This window comes from Quercus suber, unplaced genomic scaffold (genome assembly GCF_002906115.3).
Source record: "Quercus suber isolate HL8 unplaced genomic scaffold, Cork oak 2.0 scaffold_358, whole genome shotgun sequence".
Taxonomy (NCBI): domain Eukaryota; kingdom Viridiplantae; phylum Streptophyta; class Magnoliopsida; order Fagales; family Fagaceae; genus Quercus; species Quercus suber.
Genome location: NW_027069810.1, coordinates 555,163 through 577,340, shown reverse-complemented (window position 1 = coordinate 577,340; position 22,178 = coordinate 555,163). Strand labels below are relative to the sequence as shown.

Here is a 22,178-nt window from a genome sequence, read left to right as displayed (position 1 = left end):
CCGCTAGCATGCTTGAATGTGTGCCTCTAGTGATAGAGGAAGTGATGAATGCAGCCCTATGTAAGGAGTTTGAGGTGTGTGAAGTCATTAGTGCCTTCCAACAAATGGCTCCCCTTAAAGCACCTGGATCTGATGGTATGCCACCGCTCTTTTATCAACATTTTTGGAGCACAATAAATCATGATGTCACTTCATCCATATTGTCTTGGTTGAATTCAGGCACCTTACCATCTCCCTTAAATCATACGTTTATCACTCTTGTGCCGAAAATAAACTTTCCTGAATATGCACATCAATTTCGCCCCATCTGCCTTTGTAATGATACTTTCATCCATTATCACACAACACCAATCAGCCTTCACTAAGGCAATATTAATTTCGGATAACATTTTGGTGGCTTTTGAAACCTTACATAGTATGAAGAAGTATAAGGGGGGCTCATACTGGTATATGGCATTGAAACTAGATATAAATAAGGTTTATGACCAAGTGGAGTGGTATTATTTAGAGGGGATAATGACAAAGATGGGTTTTAGGGAGAGGTGGATAAATCTTGTGATGGGTTGTGTGAAAATAGTTTCATATTCTATTTTGGTGAATGGAGAACCATGTAGGATGATTTTTCCTACAAGGGGAATTAGGCAAGGAGACCCACTTTCCCCTTTTCTATTCCTTCTTTGTACAAAAGAGCTAAATGGGTTGATTAAAAAGGCTGAATTACAGGGTGATCTCCATGGCTACTCCCTTTGTGGGAGAGGCCCTAAACTAACACAACTACTCTTCACAGATGATAGTCCTATTTTTTGCAAGGCTACAATGGAGGAGTGTGACAAGGTGATGGACTTACTAAACAAGTATGAAGAAGCCTCGGGGCAAAAAGTATATACCTCGGGGCAAAAAGTATATAGAAGCAAGACTTCTATGTTCTTTAGCAACTCTGTACTGGAAGAAGTCAAGCACGGAATAAAGGTGAAATTGAGGGTGTCGGAAATCACGCACTATGAGAAATACCTTGGGCTGCCCTCTCTAGTTGGTAAAGGGAATAAAGAGAGTTTTAATTATATAAAGGAGAAGGTTTGGAGGAAACTTCAAGGTTGGGAAGCAAAATTACTCTCCCAAGCCGGAAGGGAAGTGCTCTTAAAGGCAGTTATTCAAGCTATTCCTACTTACACTATGGGATGCTTTAAATTGCCAGTAAGTTTATGCAATGAGATTGAGTCATTTATTAAGAAATTTGGTGGGGACAATGAGGTGATCGAAGAAAAATACATTGGGTTAAATGGGAGGATATGAAAAAATCAAAAACCATTGGTGGTATGGGTTTTCGTGATCTTGCCATGTTCAATGACTCTCTTTTAGTAAAGCAAGCTTGGCGGCTCCTGTATAATAATGGAGGCTGCCGAATCAAGGTTGGGTTCCTATGCTTGGAAGAGTATCCTTAGGGCGAGAGACATTATTCAAAGGGGGGCAATTTGGAGGATTGGAAGTGGGGAAAAAATTAATATATGGCAACAACGTTGGCTGCCAAGAAAACACCCTCCAAGGCAGCCAACTTGTCCATTAGAGAGTTTTGAAAATCATACGGTGGATTCGCTTATAGACCCAAACACAAGTAAATGGAATGAGGAGTTGATTGATGGTTTATTTGTGGAAGAGGATGCTAAGTTGATCAGGAAGATTCCTCTTAGCCGAGTTGCAACTGAGGACACCTTGTATTGGCCATACTCGACATCGAGTCACTACACATGCAAGTCCAGTTATATGTTCCTCAAACAAGAATCAGAGATGGAAGCAAGCCAACAAGTCCCACCAATTTTTGATAAACAAGTCTGGAAAGGGATATGTCAGCTGCAAGTTCCACCAAAAATTAAAAACTTCCTTTGGCGAGCGTGTCATAATGCTTTTCCTACAAAACAAGCACTGATGAAGAGGAAAATTAGAGCTAGCCCGATCTGTGAGAGGTGTCTTTCTGTTGTGGAGGAGTCTGAGCATGCTCTTTGGTCATGCCCGGAGTTGGAAGTGGTTTGGGGTAATCGTGAAGAATGGTGTTTCAAGTTTGAGGTTGAGTTTATAGATGTGAAGGAGCTGCTATCATGGCTGATTGTAGAAGGAAAGTCACTAGAGTTGTTTGCTTATACGGCTTGGATGGTGTGGAATCAAAGAAATAAAGCTCGTGTGAACCAATAAGCTGTTCCGCTCCATCAAGTGTCTAAACAAGCGAAGCAAAAATTGGCACAATTTAGAGCTAATCTGTAGAATACTGAAGTGCAGGTTACAGACAGCAGTATTGAAGGTTCAAGATGGAGAAGTCCACAAGTTGGTTTGGTGAAAATAAACTTTGATGGCGCTATTTTCAATGAATCTAATCAATTCGAAATTGGAGTGGTAATCCGGGATACTAATGGAGCTGTGTTGGCTTCTTGTTCAAAAAAAATCCGTCAAGCATATAAGCCTGTGGAGGTTGAGGTGCTGGTTGCTCTGAAGGCTGTGTCCTTTGCACTTGAATTGGGTTTCCGAAGTGCTATTCTTGAAGGGGATTCTCTTGGTCTGATTAAAGCTTTGAAGTCAGCGGAGTGTAGCCTATCTCCAACAGGTTTGCTCATAGACAATGTGAAAATGGTTGCTAATAGTTATGTAAGATTGTTGTATTCTCATGTTAAGAGAAACGGCAATAGGGTAGCTCATAGTCTGGTGAAAAATGCATTACGCATACCAAATTTTCAAGTATGGATGGAAGATGTCCTATCGCATATTGTTTCGATTTTACAATTGGATGTAGTTGATTCAATTTAATAAAACTAAGTTAGCTTCTTTCTCCACAAAAAAAAAAGTTACATAACTATCAGTAGGTTCTAGTTAGCTCATCTGGTAAAGTTTCTGATGGTTAAATAAGAGATCTAGGATTCAATCCTTGCCTATACGTACCAAAAACCGACTTGTGTCTTAGAAAATAGAAAATTAGAAGAAATATCAATTCGAAAAATATTAGTCAAGATTAATACAAATAAGTAAATAATTACACAATAAAGAAAAACAACAAATCAATTAATAGTTAATATTAAAAAAAATTCATGTTTGCCCTACCATCAATTCTTGTTAATATTCTAATGACACCTAGTATTATATGGGAAACGTGCAATGTTTTAAACACCAAAAGGCTAAAAAAAAGAAGAATAAAATATTGAAATGGACTAAATTGGACCAAAAGAATTGAAATAAATTGAAATGGACTAAATGAACCAAACTGGACCGAAATTGACTGAACTGAACCGTAATGGACCAAAAGAAGCAAAATGGATTGATTCAATATCTTGCATTATTTTGCAATAAATGATGGAGGATTCGGAAAGTTACTGTAAATTTTGAAGACGAAAAAAATAGTATAAAATAATAAGAGAGAAAAGAAAATAAATAGTAGAGTACTATTTTAATTAAAGCCATTTCTTTCTTGGTTTTGAAATCCTACAACAACTAGAAAATTAAAAAAAAAAAAAAAAAAAAGCATTAATGTTAATTAAAGCGATTGTCCCACAGTGAAAAGAAAAAGGTAGGAGCTGTGTCGGTCCCTATAAAGTGGTGGTGTATCTTTATTGTGTTGTGAGAGAAAATTAGAAGACTGAGTTTTGGCTTACGTATGTTAGTTTGAGGACACTTTTAGGTGTATTGGGATCCTGGTTTAGTTTATAACTTTATATGAACATTTGTGAAACTTTGTGAGCGTTGTTGCAATCCTTACTATTCTTAATTTCTTATAGGATTTTGGGTGGTGTTGCTCATGGATGCAAGCTTATAATTACTAAACAATGCAAAATTTTATGTATTTTGATGCTTACTTTTTTACTTTTTTGCGTATATTTTTAAAACATATACATCATTCCAAAAATCAAATTTAAGTATAAGTTAACTAGTTTGATCATTTTCAAGGAAAGCAGTACCAAATGTCCAATAATCAATATGTTTCTATAGATCCATTAGGTCACAAATCATATATAGTTCACATTTTCTTTCTTAATTTCTGGGACCGTTTGAAGATAATAGCAGTTTCATGACTCATAAAAGTCTTATTCGTATGTTATGTATTTACTCAATTAGTCGCTAACCCGTGCGATGCACGGGAAAGTTTTTAGTAACTATAAGATTTTGGTAAATCAAATGCTTTAAAATTTGAAAATCTTAAAGAAGTTACATTAGCACTCATCAATTTGTTTACAAAGCCAATGCTAAATAGATCTACAAATTACATTCTCATATCCTCTGTCATTTGCAAGGTGATAGGACTCTTTTCATTACGGTTTGCATCCTTCTATCCTTCAAAAGCTTTAAGAAGTGTCATGTGGTCACTGCATAAGAATGTGTATAAGATTATACAAAATTTTGTCAGTATAATCAACATCCTAAAGCTAATATCCAATCCAAAATTTGCACATAGAAGCCCACAACTTTGATCTAAAAGTTATTTCAGAATAACAGAAACTAAAAGACAGAAGAAAAACAGAAGCTTTCTTTTCCATTTTTTGACAAAATTAGGCCCATGTAAAGGTTCCTTTGCCTCATTCAACTTGGAACAGTTTGGTAATCTACCATTAAGGCTGGAGAGCTTACAATTTAGAGACATCCTAACCAAAACCCACCTATGTATCTTCACAAAGAGGCTTGAAAGCTTGAGAAAAGCCCCAACTCCAGTAGCCTCAATACCTAAATTTTCTCCCTCAGTCCCTCTTCACCAGCAAAAGATAAACATAATAAATTTTTTTTTTTTTTGTTTTCAATTAAGTCTTTCTGGGCCCTGTAACAGCTCCCACTCCAAAATTTTCAAATTCACAAATAATAATAAAAATTTCCAACCAAATTCAAAATTATAAAATCTATGGGGCATTCAATAATCAAATAGAAAATAACAAACTAAATCAGAGTTTCCAACCAGTTATACAACTTCTTAATTGGATGCTTACATAATAATTCAGCCAAAATACTTTGTATTTCAAACAATTGGATGATTTCTCATGTAGTTCAGAAGATGGTTTTTGTTTTCAAGGATTGGGTGCATATATAATTACTTATAAAGAGAAATAGAAAAGAGAAATGAACTTGCCTTTAAAAGTCTTGACAGTCAAACATGTAGCTATTATGATAAAAGGGCCTGGATTTTCAGTAAAAAAGCTCTCCTCAACTTGATTTGCAACTGATCCCCAAAGTGTAAGCTTTATTTCGTTTCCTCTGTTCAAATTTTTCGATGTTACAGTGTAAGTTCATATAATATAAGTGCATGTATTGGCTTATAAATAATAATAATAAAAAAAGCGCATGTATTGAAAATAATTTAAAAAAAAAAAAAAAAGACATACTCTATAGTCATGACATTTATGTTTCTCATCAAGACATTTGATCCTTTGATCATTTTGATTGGGTTGACTCTTTGCTCCCTCTCTCATTTCTGCAAGACAAAATTGACATAATCTAATTGGTCTGGATGGTTTTACAGAAAAAAGTTATTATCACATTTGCCATCAATGATCTTCATATTAGGTGTAGAATTAGAACATGTCATAATCCCTAGTATTGCCAAGCATATATGTTTGTTGTTTTAGGTTTTCCTGTCTTCTTGGTCACTTACTTAAGATTTCATAGTAAAACGACTTAGAACTTGGAGATTCAGCTATTATGAAATCTTAAGAACTTGGTTAATGTGCTCATGTGAGTTCTAGCTTTAAAACATTCAAGTTAAGTCTATAAAAATCAAACTCCAAAAGATACAACAATGCAATTGTTTATAGGTAAAGCACACATATAATCAACATGATCATTAAAACAGAGTAAAATTCAACCAACCTTCATGACTCTTTTACAATTTTATTTGGATTGTGTGTCTCAATAGCATACCAATGCAATTATTAATTACTAAAAATTAAAAAAAAAAAATTTATTTATACATTATAAGTTACAATTCAAATTGAGTTTCATGAGTTCTTTAAATGTAAACAGAACACTACAATATTTAGAAATTAGATGTACATAGACAAATAGTTAACCCTCTACTAAAAAAAAATTTAGAAATTTAGTACAGAGGCAAACGAATACCATACCTTTAACCTTCATTTGAATGGAGGAAAAGATTGAAGAGAAAGGCAATAAAAAAGCAGAAATTAATCAGTAATATTAAATCTAAATAAAAGTGAATGGAAGAACAAAAATTAAGAATGAAACCTGCTTTAAAACAGCAAATGAATGTACAAAGAATTAAATATGTTACTATTTGGTATTCATTGAAATCTACTGTTTTAAATCTGTTGCAGGGAAGGAACAACACAAATGTACAAAGAATTATAAATTGAACAGCTGTGAATTGGTTTGGTGCACAGAATATATATATATATATATATTAAAAAAAAAAGAATAAACATTATTGCAAAAACTATTTATAGGATAATGGTTATAGAGTCCTAATTGAACAAATTTGATTACCAAAACTTATCTACAAAAATAAATGAAAAAAAACAATGATTTCTAATCAAAACATTAACATTCAAACTCTCTCATGTTCCTTTAATCAAACAAAAAAGAAAAAAAAGAAAAAAAAAAGAATATTGATTTAAAACAGCAACCATATATTTGCTGTGTGTTTAGAAGAGAGCATACCCAAACAACCTTCAAGGATCCTTTGTTGTTTCTTGAATTAATTAGCTACCCAGTTTCCTTTTCCTCAATTAAATGCATAAGATGAATGAATGCATCAGAAATCATCAAATTTTGAGTTTTTACTTTCTAAAAGAGCTTAACATCAACTATATCAAAGAATAAGAAATTGTTAAATGATATTAAAACTCCAAGCATAAAAGAAGATTTAAAACAGCAACCATATATTTGCTGTAACTATTAAACATACACAGAGGAAATAAAAAAAAAATGCTATATTATTAGATAGATAAATATTTATAATTCAATATGACGTGTTCTCTGTTAGTAGGTCTCCATTATCAATAGCAGTTGATCTCATGGCTTTATGATCTTAAGAGTGTTAACTTGGGATGGCTCCATGATCAAACACTCTTAAACCATGACCATAACAGTGCTTTATGATCAAACACTCTTAAACCATAATCTGTTGACATACACTCTCGATCAAATTTAAGAGTGTTTTATGAACTTGTTTTTGAGTAATTCAAGTTAGCTTGATCTCATGGCTTCCATCATAAACTATAATAACCAATACTTGCTGGGAAACAAAAAACCCATGGCTTAAAGCCCTTTTTTTTTTTTTTTTTTGGGTAATATTGCTTAAAGATTTGTAAATTTCAAAAGTGGTGTTTCCCCAACTACCCAACACTATCATTACATCCCATGGGGAATTCCATTAAGTTAAAGACATATTTTTGCAATCCTACCAAGAAAATTAAAATGCTCCTTGTCAGCAGAACAATTAACAACAATAAGAATCCAAGTTTCAACCAACATAAACTTTAGGAAACTTGCATCAAATACCAATAGGTGTATTATTCTAACAAAAAATCACATATCCAGGTCCAAAATTTTATTATAGCCATTAGTAGCAACCCAAAGATAAGAAAAGAGACACACCTATTAAATTGGGCTATAATGAAACAGAATAACATAACAAAGTTATTAACAAAGAGACACACCTAAAGCCGTCAGTATTAACAATGAAACAGAATAAGAACTCTAAAATCCCAGATGGATTTTCTCGCTGCCAATAATTGAAATTAATAAAACCCACTACGAGCTCCAAACCCATCAATCTAAGCTAATCATTCAAAAGAAACACTCCTAAACAAAACCCTAAATCATATTTAACAACCAAAAATGAAACCCTAAATCATATTTAACAACCAAAAACGAAATCCTAAATCATATTTAACAACCTAAATTATAGAACAAAATAAAAAACTTACCGGTAATGTTTGCGGAAAGAATCTGGTCTGATGGTGAAGTCTCAAAATCAAAAACTTTCTGCCACTAAAGGAGTGGGAGGCTAGCAACCGTGGACTATAGTTTAAGGGTTTGAAGGTAGAGAAGGGAAAAAGATTGGAGGCTGGGGGAACGTGTATGTAGAGAGAGGCATGGAGGAAATTGTGTGTTTGAAGATGAAGATGGGACTGCGTGAAGAAGAAGAGAGCAAGTTTGATGAGTTTGTGTTATTGTGTTTGCGTTTAAGGGGGAGTATTTTTTTCTAATCGGGTTTTGGTTTTGGGGAGAAGGAAATTTTCGGGTTTTAGGCTTTTAGTTTTTTTTTTTTTTTAGCTGAAAATTTTGGGTGTTTTTTTTTTTCTTTTTAATAATGCCGGTTTTCTTTTTAGTCTTAGAAAAGTTTTTTTTTTGTTTATGTTTTTTTTTTTTAATATTGTACTGACGTGGAAAATTGTGGGAGTTTCAAAAGCTTTGGTTATATATATATATATATATAGATGAGTAATCAGTTGAGGCAAAAGGCAAAGAGTAATGTTCCAGCAGTGTAAGATGCACTTGAGCTACCTAACCCTAAACTGTATCCATTGCCAACATAGACACATCCATCGCTCACTGACATGCCTCCAAACACTGGCGCCAGTTTCATAAGAGCATAGGATTTCTCCAGTTTCAGCATTCATTGCATAAATGGGTCCTTTTGGATTTGTGGATCCAGCAAAAAGCACATGATTAGCCACAGTAACAGGACCTGCGGCAGTGGCGTTGCTTGGATTGGTCGTGGACCATAGGATCTTACCACTAAGAGCATTCATTGCCACCCATCCACCAGCGGTTGTGGTTGCCTGAGACGGTTTGAGAGTGAAGTTCTTGCCATCAGAGTTGATTAAATTGGTGTACACCCTTCTGTTGTCAGTGGCTGATCCCCAGCTATCACCTCCACCAATTCCACCAGGTCCAGCTTCCTACAACAAAATTATAGTTAGAAACTGTATACTTGTATCATATAAAAATGGTCAGTGACATTTTGATTTGAAATTTCTGGCTATAGAGACCTTCTATACTGAAGTTCAACTATTTAAGATTAGAGTAATAGTAGGGATATTATAATTTTATTACATAAACTTTACTAATCATAAAAAAAAATCTATTTAGATAATTATTTATATATAATGTTGAAGTGACATCAATTATAATTATTTTCACATTAGTTTGTAAACTTTTTAAAGTAAACTTCAGAGTAACTTCAACATTTCTTTTTAAGATTAATGTCACAGAATATCTAATTCTATTAAAAAAAATGTGACTATATATATAGGCTGTGAGACTAAGGAGTGCTAAGAATAATGTCACAGAATATCTAATGCTATAAAAAAAATGTGACTATATATAGGCTGTGAGACTAAGGAGTGCAAAAAAGGATATAGATAGAGCTTGTGGGGTTTTTATTTTATTTTTATTTTTTTTGGAGTTGTTAGAGTTTAAGATATCAATTCAACTTACTGTAGCCCATATGAGGCTGCCATTGTTACGATCCAAAGCCCATGCAAATCCACTCTTTTGAGACAATATCTAGTTCGACATTATTACTATTAATGGTAACTATCAGTGGTGCCTCTCCAAAATCAGCATCTGGGTTTGGACCCGAAGGACAATTAGGAGTCGAAAGATTGTTACATACCGCAAACCATACATCATAGCCTCCTAATTGGTGATNTTTTTTAATATTGTCTGACGTGGAAAATTTGGGAGTTCAAAAGCTTGGTTTTATATATATATATATATATAGATGAGTAATCAGTTGAGGCAAAAGGCAAAGAGTAATGTTCCAGCAGTGTAAGATGCACTTGAGCTACCTAACCCTAAACTGTATCCATTGCCAACATAGACACATCCATCGCTCACTGACATGCCTCCAAACACTGGCGCCAGTTTCATAAGAGTCCATAGATTTCGAGAGAGAGAGAGAGAGAGAGAGAGAGAGAGAGAGAGAGAGAGAGAGAGAGAGAGATGAATTCAAGTTACACCTGGTGTAGTTTGAAGTAATGTTTCACCATTCAATATCTTTTAATTGGATGCAAATTTTGACAAATCCACCGTTGGATTTCATTATCTTTGTATGTTCTCTATGCTTGCAAAATTTCAAGGTAATCAAAGATTAATAACCATGCCATCAATCAATTGTTTAAATTTAAGTTTTTGTAGTTTAAAATAATATATAAAAGATGAGATTACGGATTAAATGGTAAATATTAAATAACATCTGATTGTCATAAAAATTGACATGCATGTTAAGAACATATAAACCATGTAATTAAACGGTGAAATTTTCAAAATATGAGTTCAATAGCAAGTTACTATGTAATATATATATATATATATAGACACACCCTTGAAAGATTCATCACAATTATATTTGAAAAAACATCAAATCTAAATATCTCCAAATCAATCTTTATTATGGTGAGGTCATGGAAGTAGCATGTGCTTTTTTAATCTAAGGGGGAATGGGAACAAAATTCTCCTTACAAATGGTATTAGAGCCAGAGACACTGTCTTTTGTGTGTGTGTGTGTATGAGGTAAGGCGTAGCCTTGTGAAGCTAGCTTGCCAGTTGCCAAGTATCCCACATCGCAAGAAGGGGTCTTGGATGCTGGGTTCATAATTAAGCAGGGATGCCACTCTTCGTTGTAACAATGTGTTTTTCCCTCTGTTGTGTACTAGGGGGAGAAGCAAAGCTGTGAGACCTAACGAAGCTAAAACGGACAATATTGTTGCAGCGGATTTGGGTCCTTATAACTATCTAAGAGCATCAACATCCACATATATTAGCTAAAAATTGGAGAATATGTGTTGTGTTAGTGCTCCAATAGCTTCGGTAAAGTCAATTTTTTTCTTTGGGTTCATGAACAGTAGCCCATCAAGTCTGATGGGCTACTGTTCATTCTTCAAATTCTTATTTTGTATTATAATAATTAGGTGTTGAATAAAAAAATGTTGGAGGATGTGTAGTTGTTAAAAAAAGAATAAATAATGAATAAAAAAATAATATTTAAATGAGATAGAGAATCTGTTGGAAGGTGTATTTGCAAAAGTGGGTAAATAAAGGTAAAAGTTACTGTTCATTCTTCAAACAGTACAAAAATTTGATGAATCTGCTGAAGATGCTCTAAGAGCATGTGATCGAAGTTGACCTTCTATACAATCTCTACAACAACACATGCAAGTTAGCCACAAATAAGTGAATATTAAACCTTTCAGACTAGACTTCAGAGAATAAGAGACAAATCATGTAAGGTACATTTTTTTTTTTTTTGATAATTCAGTCAAGGTACATATTTAAGTTGACTAAATGATTAAAATGTTGAGACCTTAGAACCTTAGACACGTAATTTAATTTAAATAACTTGTCAAACATAAATATGTATGTATGATGTGTGTTTTTAATAAGGAGAATTCTTAAAATTATATAAAGTCATATTTGGGATAAATACAAAATTTTACTATATAAATCATACAAACAGATCTGCCATATTAATAGTAAAAAAGATAATTCAAATATTTATTTAATGTGTGATTGAAATGACACCATGTACGTTAATTTCTAACTGAGTTTATTAGCATGTTATAACAAAATTTATATTCATTTTAGTACTTTCTGATAATATATGCTTTATAAATGATTTACTAACCCTTTGTAATAAGTTCCTGACATGGTGATAAGTCCAGCGGCATGGCTGTCAAGCTGGGTTGACCAAACAAGCTTCCCAGTTGATCTTTCAACAGTAATAACCATAGCTGTTCCATAGATTCCAATGATAAGGAGGTCATCAGCTATAGTTGGTGTTGATCTTGATCCTGTCCAATTGACCTTAGGTACAAACCCAGTTGCATTAAGGCCAGTTAACACTTGCAAGTTCTTCTCCCAAACAAGAGACCCATCAGACTCTTTGATTGCATAGATATAGCCATTCCAGCTTGGAAAATAAAGGATACCATTGAAAATTGCTGGTGTTGCTGTTATATCTTTGCCTGCATAGAATTTCCACTCTAGACTTAGTTTGGAAACAGTTGTGGGGCTGATTTTGGTCTCCTTGTTTGCATATCTCCTATTGCGCAAATCTCCACCATGATTCAACCAATTTTGTATTCCCTTTGGTCTCTTCCCATGGCACTAAAACCAACCAAAATTGAAACTTGGGGTTAATTATTTTGAATTCAAAACTAGTGATAGTTTTTTATGGATGCATGCATTGCCGAAAAGAAAAATTCTATCCACTGATGCAGGTGTGCGTGTTTGTACATGTGATGGAGACAGATATATATTACATTGGAATCTGCAGAAGCTGTGAAGGTTCGGAGACAAAAGACACAGAGGAGAAAGAGAATGCCATTGAATCTATGAGTTGCCATATTTAAGTGAGCCTAATTTGTTCTTGGTGTATGGACTCGGGGATTCCATACTTATAATGGGCAATTTTAAGCTATTTCAACTTTGACTAATAGTGAAGCGTACGTATCTGTTCAGTGTTCTCATTCCCTGGCTAAAAGATAAAAAAATTCCATTTGTTTATTTATTGTTCAATATAGTGTATGACAATTAAACAGCTAGCTATAAGTATATAACTAGATAGCCAGTTGACGATTTTATATTATATATGTGACACGTGATTTTATTCTCAAAATATGTATGATGCGTCTCATACTTTGACATACATAACATAGAGGGTGACCAAGCACCGAGCCGTATCCAAAGAAAATTCAACTTGGAAAAAGTCTCAAGATCATACATTCTTTTGTAGAAATCTTTGAAAACAATGTACACTTGGGACATAGATGGTTAAATCCGTTTTAAATACTAGAAACATTTTCTTTGTTTTCTAGTATCAAATTTCAAACTTAAAGTGTGTGTATATATATATAGGATGAAAAAAGTCTATCCACCTGTTTATTTTATATTTATAATTATACTTAAGTCAAGTATAATTATATTGTCTTCTCAAAAAAAAAAAAAAAAAAAAACTTTACTTAGTTTAATGTTAAAGTTCAAAAGTATTATTTAACCACAATTAAGTATTAATTAAAAGTTGCTAGACCTCTACATTCAATCATAATTGAACTATAGTAATTATTCAATTCAAACAAAATTTGATCGAAGGGGAGAAAATTTAACCTTTTTTTTTTTATACGCAAAATTTAACGTTTTTATTAGTATTAAAAATATTTTATTAATTAAGTAAATTTATTGGGTTTGCCAATAACTATTCTAAACTTGTGTCCGGACCCTTATAGAAAATTCCTAACACATCACTAAATTCACTCAACTCATCTCGCTCTCCCTGGGCTGTAAGGGTCTTGTCCGAATTTTTGGGCATATCTAACGGCGAACTTTTTATTAGGCTAAGAGATTCACAACGTATAAACCATGGAAGGTGTTCCATGTCGTCAATGGTTGATACATGGCCCAAATTGATCAAGCAATTATTTTATTATTCATACTATTCTTGATTCAGTCCTTCATTTTTTTTTTTGGGGGGGGGGGAGGAGGAGGGGAAGGCTAAACAAAGAATCATGCAGTAGAGAATTGAACTCTAGACATATCCATTGAGAGACACAAGAAGCCGCAATTGGACCATGAAAATCGGTGACGAACCAATTTTCTGATCTAGAGAGGAGAAATGTCTGACTAAAACCAATCGGAAAGAAAAGAAAATGTACTACTACCAACTTGGTAAGTTGATCTTCATATATAATGGGCCTCTTCTTGGGAGATGATGTAATCTAGCAGGTCATTCCTTTGGACAACATTTAGTATATTTATTTATTTATTTTAACTTTTAGCAAGGCAACATTGTTTCTGTTCAATGTTTGTTTGTTTGTTTATTTTTTCTAACAACATCCAAAATAAACAGGTTCAATCTAGTGATATTCTATCTTCATAAAACCTATCTAGTGATACCATTTGCCACACCTCTCATCTGTATTATATCATAAAAAAGAATAGTTATGTCACAGTTAGTGATAGCTCAGATTTATCTAGCAAATACTTAATATAGGCTATCACACATATGCAAAATATATATTCATACAATCTAAACCAATCAATTTAAATTCACACAATCTAAGCCAAGGTATCGTAATTTATGACCTTTGGATTGTTTGCTTTGGTTTGCCAATGTCCATAAAACAAAATGTAAAATTAAGAGGGAGTTTTTATAGAAAGTTGGACTGTGATTTGGTTTTGCCGACTCAATGTCTTGTTAAGATAGGGAGTATACCATTATATGGGTACATAAATACAAGCATAACCAATTTAATAATTGTATTAAAACGCTTTAATCATATCAGAAATAGTTCTCTCATCTTTCTCGAGTGTGTGTGTTAAAATATTTAGTATTCTAAAAAAAAAAAAATATCAGAATTAGTATTAAGTGGGTTGATTTGACATGACCCATGTAACACACTCAATATAAATAGTTCTTTGTTGGGTTGATATATAGTAACACATACATAATAGAATTGGTCAGGCCGTTTCATGACCCATCAGACTCTTTAATAAATATGTTATATTGAGTGGGTATAGTCCCAGCCCATTTCATTTTGTTTAATAAAAATTACCAAAAAAATGATGAGATTAACATTATTTTTTCATATTTAAAAAGCACATACACTATAATCATTATAACATTTAAATTTCATACAATTTTAATTTCTTAATAACATCAATTAATGTCCTAACCACATACAATCAAAAAGTTCTTCACACCTTCCAGAATTGGTCAGGTCAACCATTCAACTTCTCCAAATCATCTATTTATTTTAGCAAAAATTTGAGGGAAGATTAATGTAAGTACTAAAGTCCAAATATCTTGAGCTTCCTATGCTCTTTAACAGGCGTGAAAGGGTTATAATATTGAATATGATTCATGGCAGTCTTTCAATTTGGGTGGATAAAGGTCAATTTTGACGCAGTAGTTCGACCTCAACATAATTTTTCTAGTAGCTATTAGTTGTAATAACAAAGGTCACATTGTGAATGTTTGTTCAAAGACCTAGCCCAATAAAAACTCCTATATGGAGAACCATTAGCGGCTCTTTCGGTTGTGACTTGACTATTGCCAAGTTGCTTGGGTTTAAGTACTTAGCTTTTTGAAGAGGATGCTAGGGGAGTTATTGTTGCTATAAATGAAAGGATGCTAGAGTTGTTCAAGTTACGTATGATATGATGTAATTTTAAAGAATGTCAAGTCACCGAATAACATTTTATTGAATTAATAATTTGAAAATTTGATTATGTATTCTTTACATTCTTAATGTGCATGTCAAATTTCGTGTCAATTGAATTTTATTTACTATTTAATCTATAATTCCATCTTTGATGCAGAGTTTTAAATAATAACTTGAATTTAAACATTAGATTGATCACATAATTATTGATATTTGAATGTTTTGAAATTTTGCAAGTATAGAAAATATACGCAAATAATATAATTAATGATAGGTTTATCAAAATCCACATTCAATAATATATATATATATATATATATATATTAAGTGGCTTTTAATTGGATTAGTAATTTGAAATTTTCACTATTTGATTACATATTTTATATGTTCTCAAGACACATGCCAAGTTTTGCGTCAATTGAATTTTATTTACTATTTAATCCATTAACCCATCTTTGATGCATAATTTTAAGGATAAAGTTTAGCTACAAAATTAGTTGTAGTATAAGGTTACAACCTTACTTAATAAAATAAATATTATTACGTATTTTGAAAATCTAACTGTGTAATTACATATTTTTTACACTCTTAATACACATATCAAATTTTATGCCAATCAGATATTATATACTATATGATCTATAAGCTTATATTTTATACATAATTTTAAACTACAAAAACTAATAATTTAAACAATTTATTGATGGCATAGCTATTGACTCTTAATTCACATATCAAATTTCATGTCAATTAGATATTATATATTATATGATCTATAAGTTTATATTTTATACATAATTTTAAACTACAAAAATTAACAATTTAAACAATTTATTGATGGCATAGCTATTGATCTTTAATTTTTTAGAAATTTTGTAAGTATGGAGAATATAAGAAGAAGATGTAATCCAAGGAAAATTATTAGATACATACATACTCCCCCCTCTCACATAAATGGTGGGTCCTATCATGAATTTAATTAGTGGGACCCACCATTCATGTGAGAGGAGAGAGTACACATTTATGATACTTCGGAAGTATACAATAATTTCCCCCAATCCAATGATAGAATTCTCAAAATTCACCTAAAATAAAAAAATATTGAATAATGTTGTAATTTTAGAGTACAACTAATTTTGTTGCTAAACTTTGTCATAATTTTAAACTATAAATATTTGAATTTCAAAGATTTAATTAATGACATAAGTATTGATATTTGATTTTTTAAAAAATTGGCTAAAAATATACGAAATTTGCGCATAATTATTTGGACATGTTGACCCAAGAAATTTAGAAATTTGACTTTTTTGGGAGCCCTGGAGGAAATTAATGGATCTTATGGATTGCAACAAGGCTAAAGTAACAACGCTTGACTATAAAGGGTCTGTTTGGATTGAACTTATTGTTGTTGAAACTGAAAACTGAAAACTGAAAATACTGTAGCAAAATAATTTTTAAATAGGTAAATAGTACCGTGGGACTCATTTTTAATATTTTTTTAGTACGTGAACAGTGATAAACAGTGCTAAACAGTGTTTTTTTTCTCTTGAACAATAAAATCATGTGATTTTACTGTTCACTTTCCGAAAAAAAAAAAAAAAAAAAAAAAAAGGAAAAACTCAAAACGCCAAACGCCCTCAAAGTATCTTCTTTACACACCGTGCCTTTACCAAGTCAAACTAAACTAATCTTTGAATTATTATTATTTCAGTCCTTGACAGCTTAAACCTATCCTATTCGTACCTTTCATCTTTTTCCAGCACAAAAAGTATCCTAACTTTGTACAGACAGTACAGCTATATATTCCTATCAACCTTCAGCTATTTGATCCTAAGAGAAAAAAAAAACCATTCAGCTATTCATTAGGAGAAAAAATAAAAGATTTTCTCCAAAAAAGAAAAAAAAAAAGAAAAAAAAAAGAGAAAAAGAAAAGACCACTGTCTGAAAACATGGCCAAGATCATTGTTCTCTGCTGTTTAATCATTCTTGCTGCATTTAGATCTGTCAATGCGCAAAAATTGGGTTCTATGAGCTGCAAAAGGGTAACATCACTTTGAAATTCACCAACTGGGGTGCAGCTATTGTCTCCGTCATTCTTCCTGACAGAAATGGTATGTATATTATATTATTCTGGTTTTTCTGTTTAGCTTTTACTTTTGGTTCTTCTTCCTCAAAATTTTGTTTGTCATGCTATACATTATTATTCTCCATCTCTAATTTAGTATAGTATTTGTGTTTCTTTTCAGAAAGCTGGCTGATGTTGCCCTTGGGTTTGATTCAATTCAGGAATACGAGGTAAGAGATTTTGGTTCATATATATCCTGCAATGTTTTATATATTTTTTCTTTCTAGCTTTCTTTTCTAGTACCAAAATCTCACATGAACACGTTTTCAAGTTATAAAAATACACTGCAAAACAAGTTTTTGCCTAATCTCTCTAACAAATCCCAATCAAAGTTCAGACAGAAATGTGATTGCCACATTAGCCCTAGATTTGTTGTTTGTAATTTTAAGTACTTTTCTCCTAGATAAGCTGATCCAATTTGACCCCATGGAATTTGACCGTCCTGTATATCCGAGCTCCAAACAAGGAGCTTAAATTCCACATAGACCTTAATAAAAGGAAAAGTTTAAAATTGTGTATTCTAAGAGGTTTGGCTTGATTCTCAAAAAAAAAAAAAAAAAAAAAAAAAAAAAAAAAAAGAGGTTTGGCTTAATGTTACATCAATGTATAATGCTATCTCAGATCATGTAATCTTAGATTATGTAATCACATTACAATAGATAATGACCAAAATATCCTCATAACTTTAAAATAATAAAAAATGCACCAAAACCTCTAAAAGACTAAATAGCCCAAAATATTTAAAATAACCAAAATTTTAAAATTATTATTATTTTTTAAAAAGGTCATTCTCAATATCATTAACTCCCTTTAAAAAAAAAAAAAAAAACTCATTATGGTTTTGTGTCTTTTTAATATTTATGCACAGTTTGACGTTATTTTTAGAAAAATATATTTAATAAAATATTAAATGCACTTTTTAACTTCTGTCATTGGGTCATTCTATAACAAAAACTCTTTTCTTATTATGAGCGGACAGTATTGACATTTTGGTTTTTTTGGGGTTAAAGTTATCTAAAAGTTTTTTTTTTTTTGGGGCGTGGAAAAAGTCCCTTTTGTCTTTATGTCATTTGCAATTACGCCTTACCTTCCGGGATATTTTCACCTATCTCTTGCCTTTGAACAACTTTTCTCTTTCTCCTTTTACTTTTTTCTTTTTTCTTTTTTTTTTATATATAAGTTTTTGGGTCAAAAATTTTGTAGTTAAACTAGTTGCAGTTGGTGCTTTTTAGCATTTTCAATGGAATCATTTATAATTTAAAGCTCCAATCCCAAATCTTAACTATTAAATTTAAAAAGATAAAAAGAAAAATTATTCAAATCAATTGCTACAAAGCAATAAAGTCAAAAATAAATGAATAGTTTAATCTTCTTCATTAATATAAGGGAAATGTTAACAAATGCTTTAAGAGAATTTGTTAATGAATTGTTTTAAGAAAATTTTTATTGGAAAAGAAAAAAAAAGTAGTTAAAGTTTAATAGCTTTTTTATTTTTCATAAAAATATTATCAAAATTTTCTTAAAATAGATTATTAATAATTACCCTAAGGACAACCGTTAACAGAACCAATAATAATACTGATTATGATTTGGCGGGCAGGTTTACAATGGCCAATTAGAAAATTAAATTTTTTCTTCCAAAATCTGTGTTAGCCATTTAGGCATGTGGGAACCTTGCCAAAAGGAACATTATAAAACAAGTTCTTTTTTTTTTTTTTTTTTTTTTTTTTTTTTTTTTTTTTTTTTTTTTGAGAATGTTATTAAACAAGTTGAAGGTGTAGAAAAGAAAAGAAAATTGTATTAAATTAACAAAAATAAATTCATCCTAACACAAGAGCAACATATTTTTAACTCTAACACAAGGTCACAAAAAATTTTCAGTTATGTGTTAAGAGTAATGTTACAATTACAAACTATTTTACTATATTTTTACAAACTGTTCATAGTTCTCATGTGAGCTCACTATTTTAATTGTGAGAGCTTTCCTTGGTCACATATATTTGCTAGGTCTTAAAACTTTTCTATGATAGATCTGATGCACTTCACCGACTCACAAACCAAAGTAGTCATGAATTAAATTTTATTATTTTATAAAAAAAAAAAATGAAATTGGGTTTTGCTTGTATAAATTTTTCTTAAATAATTTATTGGGACAAAGAAGAAGCATGCTAGCAAAGTCTTAATAAATGATATATGCATCACTTATGAATCGCTCTTCCTCTTGCAAGCAGAGCATCCTGTTGTTCTTTCAATAGTAATTGACAGTGCAGGGGTCTTATGCTAAACTCTATCGCATGCCACTATATATTGTTCTTATTTTTGCTAATTTGTTCTTTTTTGTATTTTTAACTCTCACACAAAACTGATATCTTGGTGCAAATTTTAATCTGTAGACGAATAAACGAAACTTTGGCGCTGTTGTTGGACGAGTTGCTAACAGAATTAAAGGCGCTCAGTTTACTTTGAATGGAACGGTTTATAAACTAATTGTTAATGATGGAACAAATAACACAATTCATGGTACATTATTCTTATTTAGTAGCATTTTTTCCTGGAAAATAATTTTTTTTTCCCAATTCCCATAATAAAATACTTTTTTGATCATAGGCGGTCCTCAAGGATTTGCTCATGTTGTTTGGAACGTGACAGCGCATAGTAATGTAGGTCATACTCCTTACATTGTTTTCACCTATCACAGCATTGATGGTGATCAAGGTATTTTCGATCATTAATTATTTGCACTAGACTCTAGATTCTTATATCAATTATTTTGATATGAATATAGATCCTCAACGGACTAGTTAGAGTAGTCGTTTAAATGTATTCTTTTTCGTCATCCTATTTTATCCAAAATCATATACTATATTACTTCTTTAATTGACATGATTTTTTAAAAAAAAAAAACTTTTTTTATTGGTTTTATATGACTTTGACACTTCTATGTGTAAATAAGAATGTACAATGTGATGAACTTCTTTGTTGTATAGACAATCTCAAATGATAAGCTGGTGAGCAATTCTTTGGTTGAAATTTTAAGAACCGCACTTGACTTGAATGTTCTGCAGGATTTCCTGGTGATCTCCTTGTCACTGTCAGATATGCACTCATTGGGCACAACCTATTTAGTATCACAATGAAAGCCGTAGCTCTAAACAAGCCTACTCCAGTGAATCTGGCACAACATGTATACTGGAATCTAGGTGGCCATGACAGTGGAGATATTCTTTCTAATGTGATCCAGATATTTGGATCCCAGATCACAGCTCTTGATAGCGAACTTATTCCCACCGGAAAATTTGAACCAGTGAAAGGAACACCTTATGATTTCCTTGAACCACGCCCGATTAAAAGCAAGATCAATGGGCTAGCTAAAGGTTATGATATCAACTACGTGCTTGATGGTGGTGTTGGCAACAAGTTGAAGAGGGTAGCAGTGGTTCATGATCCAAAGTCAGGAAGGGTGTTGGAGCTGTCAGCAAGTGCTCCTGGTGTGCAGTTTTTTACAGCGAACTCTCTAAATATGACAGGAAAAGGAGGATTTGGGTACAAACCACATGCAGGACTATGTTTGGAGACTCAAGCATTCCCTAACTCAGTCAACCAACCCAATTTCCCTTCCACTATTGTGAGCCCTGGAAAGCCTTATGAGCATAACATGCTCTTCAAGTTTTCAACCAATTAAACCTCCATCTGATTAGTCCAATGTAATAAGGTTTGCAAACGACTAAATTTTGATTTTGAAATAAAATCAAACAAGTAAAATAGTTTTACAATTGTGAATTTGTACTGATCAATATGTAAAACAATTTTTTGTGATTACGAAAGAGTGATCATTTATGTTGATAGTAACAAAAGGGTGTATGGGAGGTGTCCATGATATATGAATGTTAATGGGATGCTGACGAGGAGGTAAAGGTATAAAACTTGAGAAGAATAATTCCGTGGCACGGTCAATGTCCTTTTGTTGTATCATTTGTAAGGGTATGTTTTGATCATTAAAAATAAGAGAATTTTGACCTAATCAAATGGACCAAAGAGTAAAAGCAAACACAGTATTCCAAGGAAGATAATTAGTAGTTGTAATAGCAGTAGCAGTACAATTCATTTTACACCAGGTATGCGTTGGAGTATCAAAAAAATTGTTTTTAAGAGCAATGTGGGGAAACGTAAGCCAAATCTGTGTAGTAAAAAGGCAATCCACAAGATATGGATTGGACTTTCCAATTCGTTGCAGCGCGGACATGACTGTTGAGTGAGGGTAGAAAAGGCCAATATGATGGATCGTGTAGGAATTTTATTATGAGCACATTTCCAGATAAAGAGTATGATTTTGGGAGGAATTTTGAGTTTCCAAATCCATGTCCAAGATTCAGATTGTCCTAAAACATCATTAGTGCTCAATCTTTGTGATAAAAGGTAACCTGATTTTACTGAACAGATTCCTGAATGGTGCCTCCATATTAATTTGTTGATCTTGGACTGAATTTGATTGTGTATAAGATAAGGGAATGGCTTGAATAAAAGTGGTAATTTCCGTAGGCAATTGCATACTAATATAGCAGAGATCCCAGTGATTGTTTTCAGTGATAACAGCTGCTACTGTGAGGTCAATTTCATATTGTTTGAGGGACCTTGATTTTTATTTTTTATTTTTTTTTTTTTTTTTTTTTTTTTTTGGGTTGAGAAAATGAGGGGACCTTGAATAAGATATCTAATTGGACCCAAATAAGGTGTATATGATTTTTTGAGGCTGTGTCACCCACAAAAAGTTGCTAAGAGCCCTATCTATTTGATCAGATATACCTCTTGGTAAAAGGGTAGTTTGCATCTGACAATAAACTATTGGTGAGTATGGGCATGCCCAAGTATTTTCCTAAGTCAGTTACTATTGGCATCTGGAGTTGGTC

General features: G+C 32.2%; 1 protein-coding gene, 1 long non-coding RNA gene and 1 pseudogene across 3 annotated transcripts; 1 reads left to right on the top strand and 2 right to left on the bottom strand.

Moving 5' to 3' along the window:
• Positions 1-5,055: 5,055 nt before the first annotated feature.
• Positions 5,056-8,164, bottom strand: LOC136061857 (uncharacterized). Of its 2 annotated transcripts, XR_010623712.1 has the most exons (4): positions 7,908-8,164; positions 6,637-6,699; positions 5,346-5,434; positions 5,056-5,217 (listed from the first exon to the last, which is right to left on the bottom strand). It is a non-coding gene; the product is annotated as an uncharacterized LOC136061857 (long non-coding RNA). The 2 variants fall into 2 exon arrangements; XR_010623711.1 differs by lacking the exon at positions 5,346-5,434 and having other exon boundaries at positions 7,908-8,148.
• A 231-nt stretch (positions 8,165-8,395) lies between these two features.
• Positions 8,396-12,379, bottom strand: LOC112026413 (uncharacterized; annotated as a pseudogene).
• A 4,659-nt stretch (positions 12,380-17,038) lies between these two features.
• Positions 17,039-21,132, top strand: LOC112026414 (uncharacterized). The gene is given in 6 exon segments (XM_065760235.1): positions 17,039-17,156; positions 17,159-17,258; positions 17,393-17,441; positions 19,665-19,791; positions 19,879-19,986; positions 20,337-21,132. Coding segments are annotated over 6 exon segments (1,062 nt in total). The 5' UTR covers positions 17,039-17,095; the 3' UTR covers positions 20,954-21,132.
• The last annotated feature ends 1,046 nt before the right edge of the window (positions 21,133-22,178 follow it).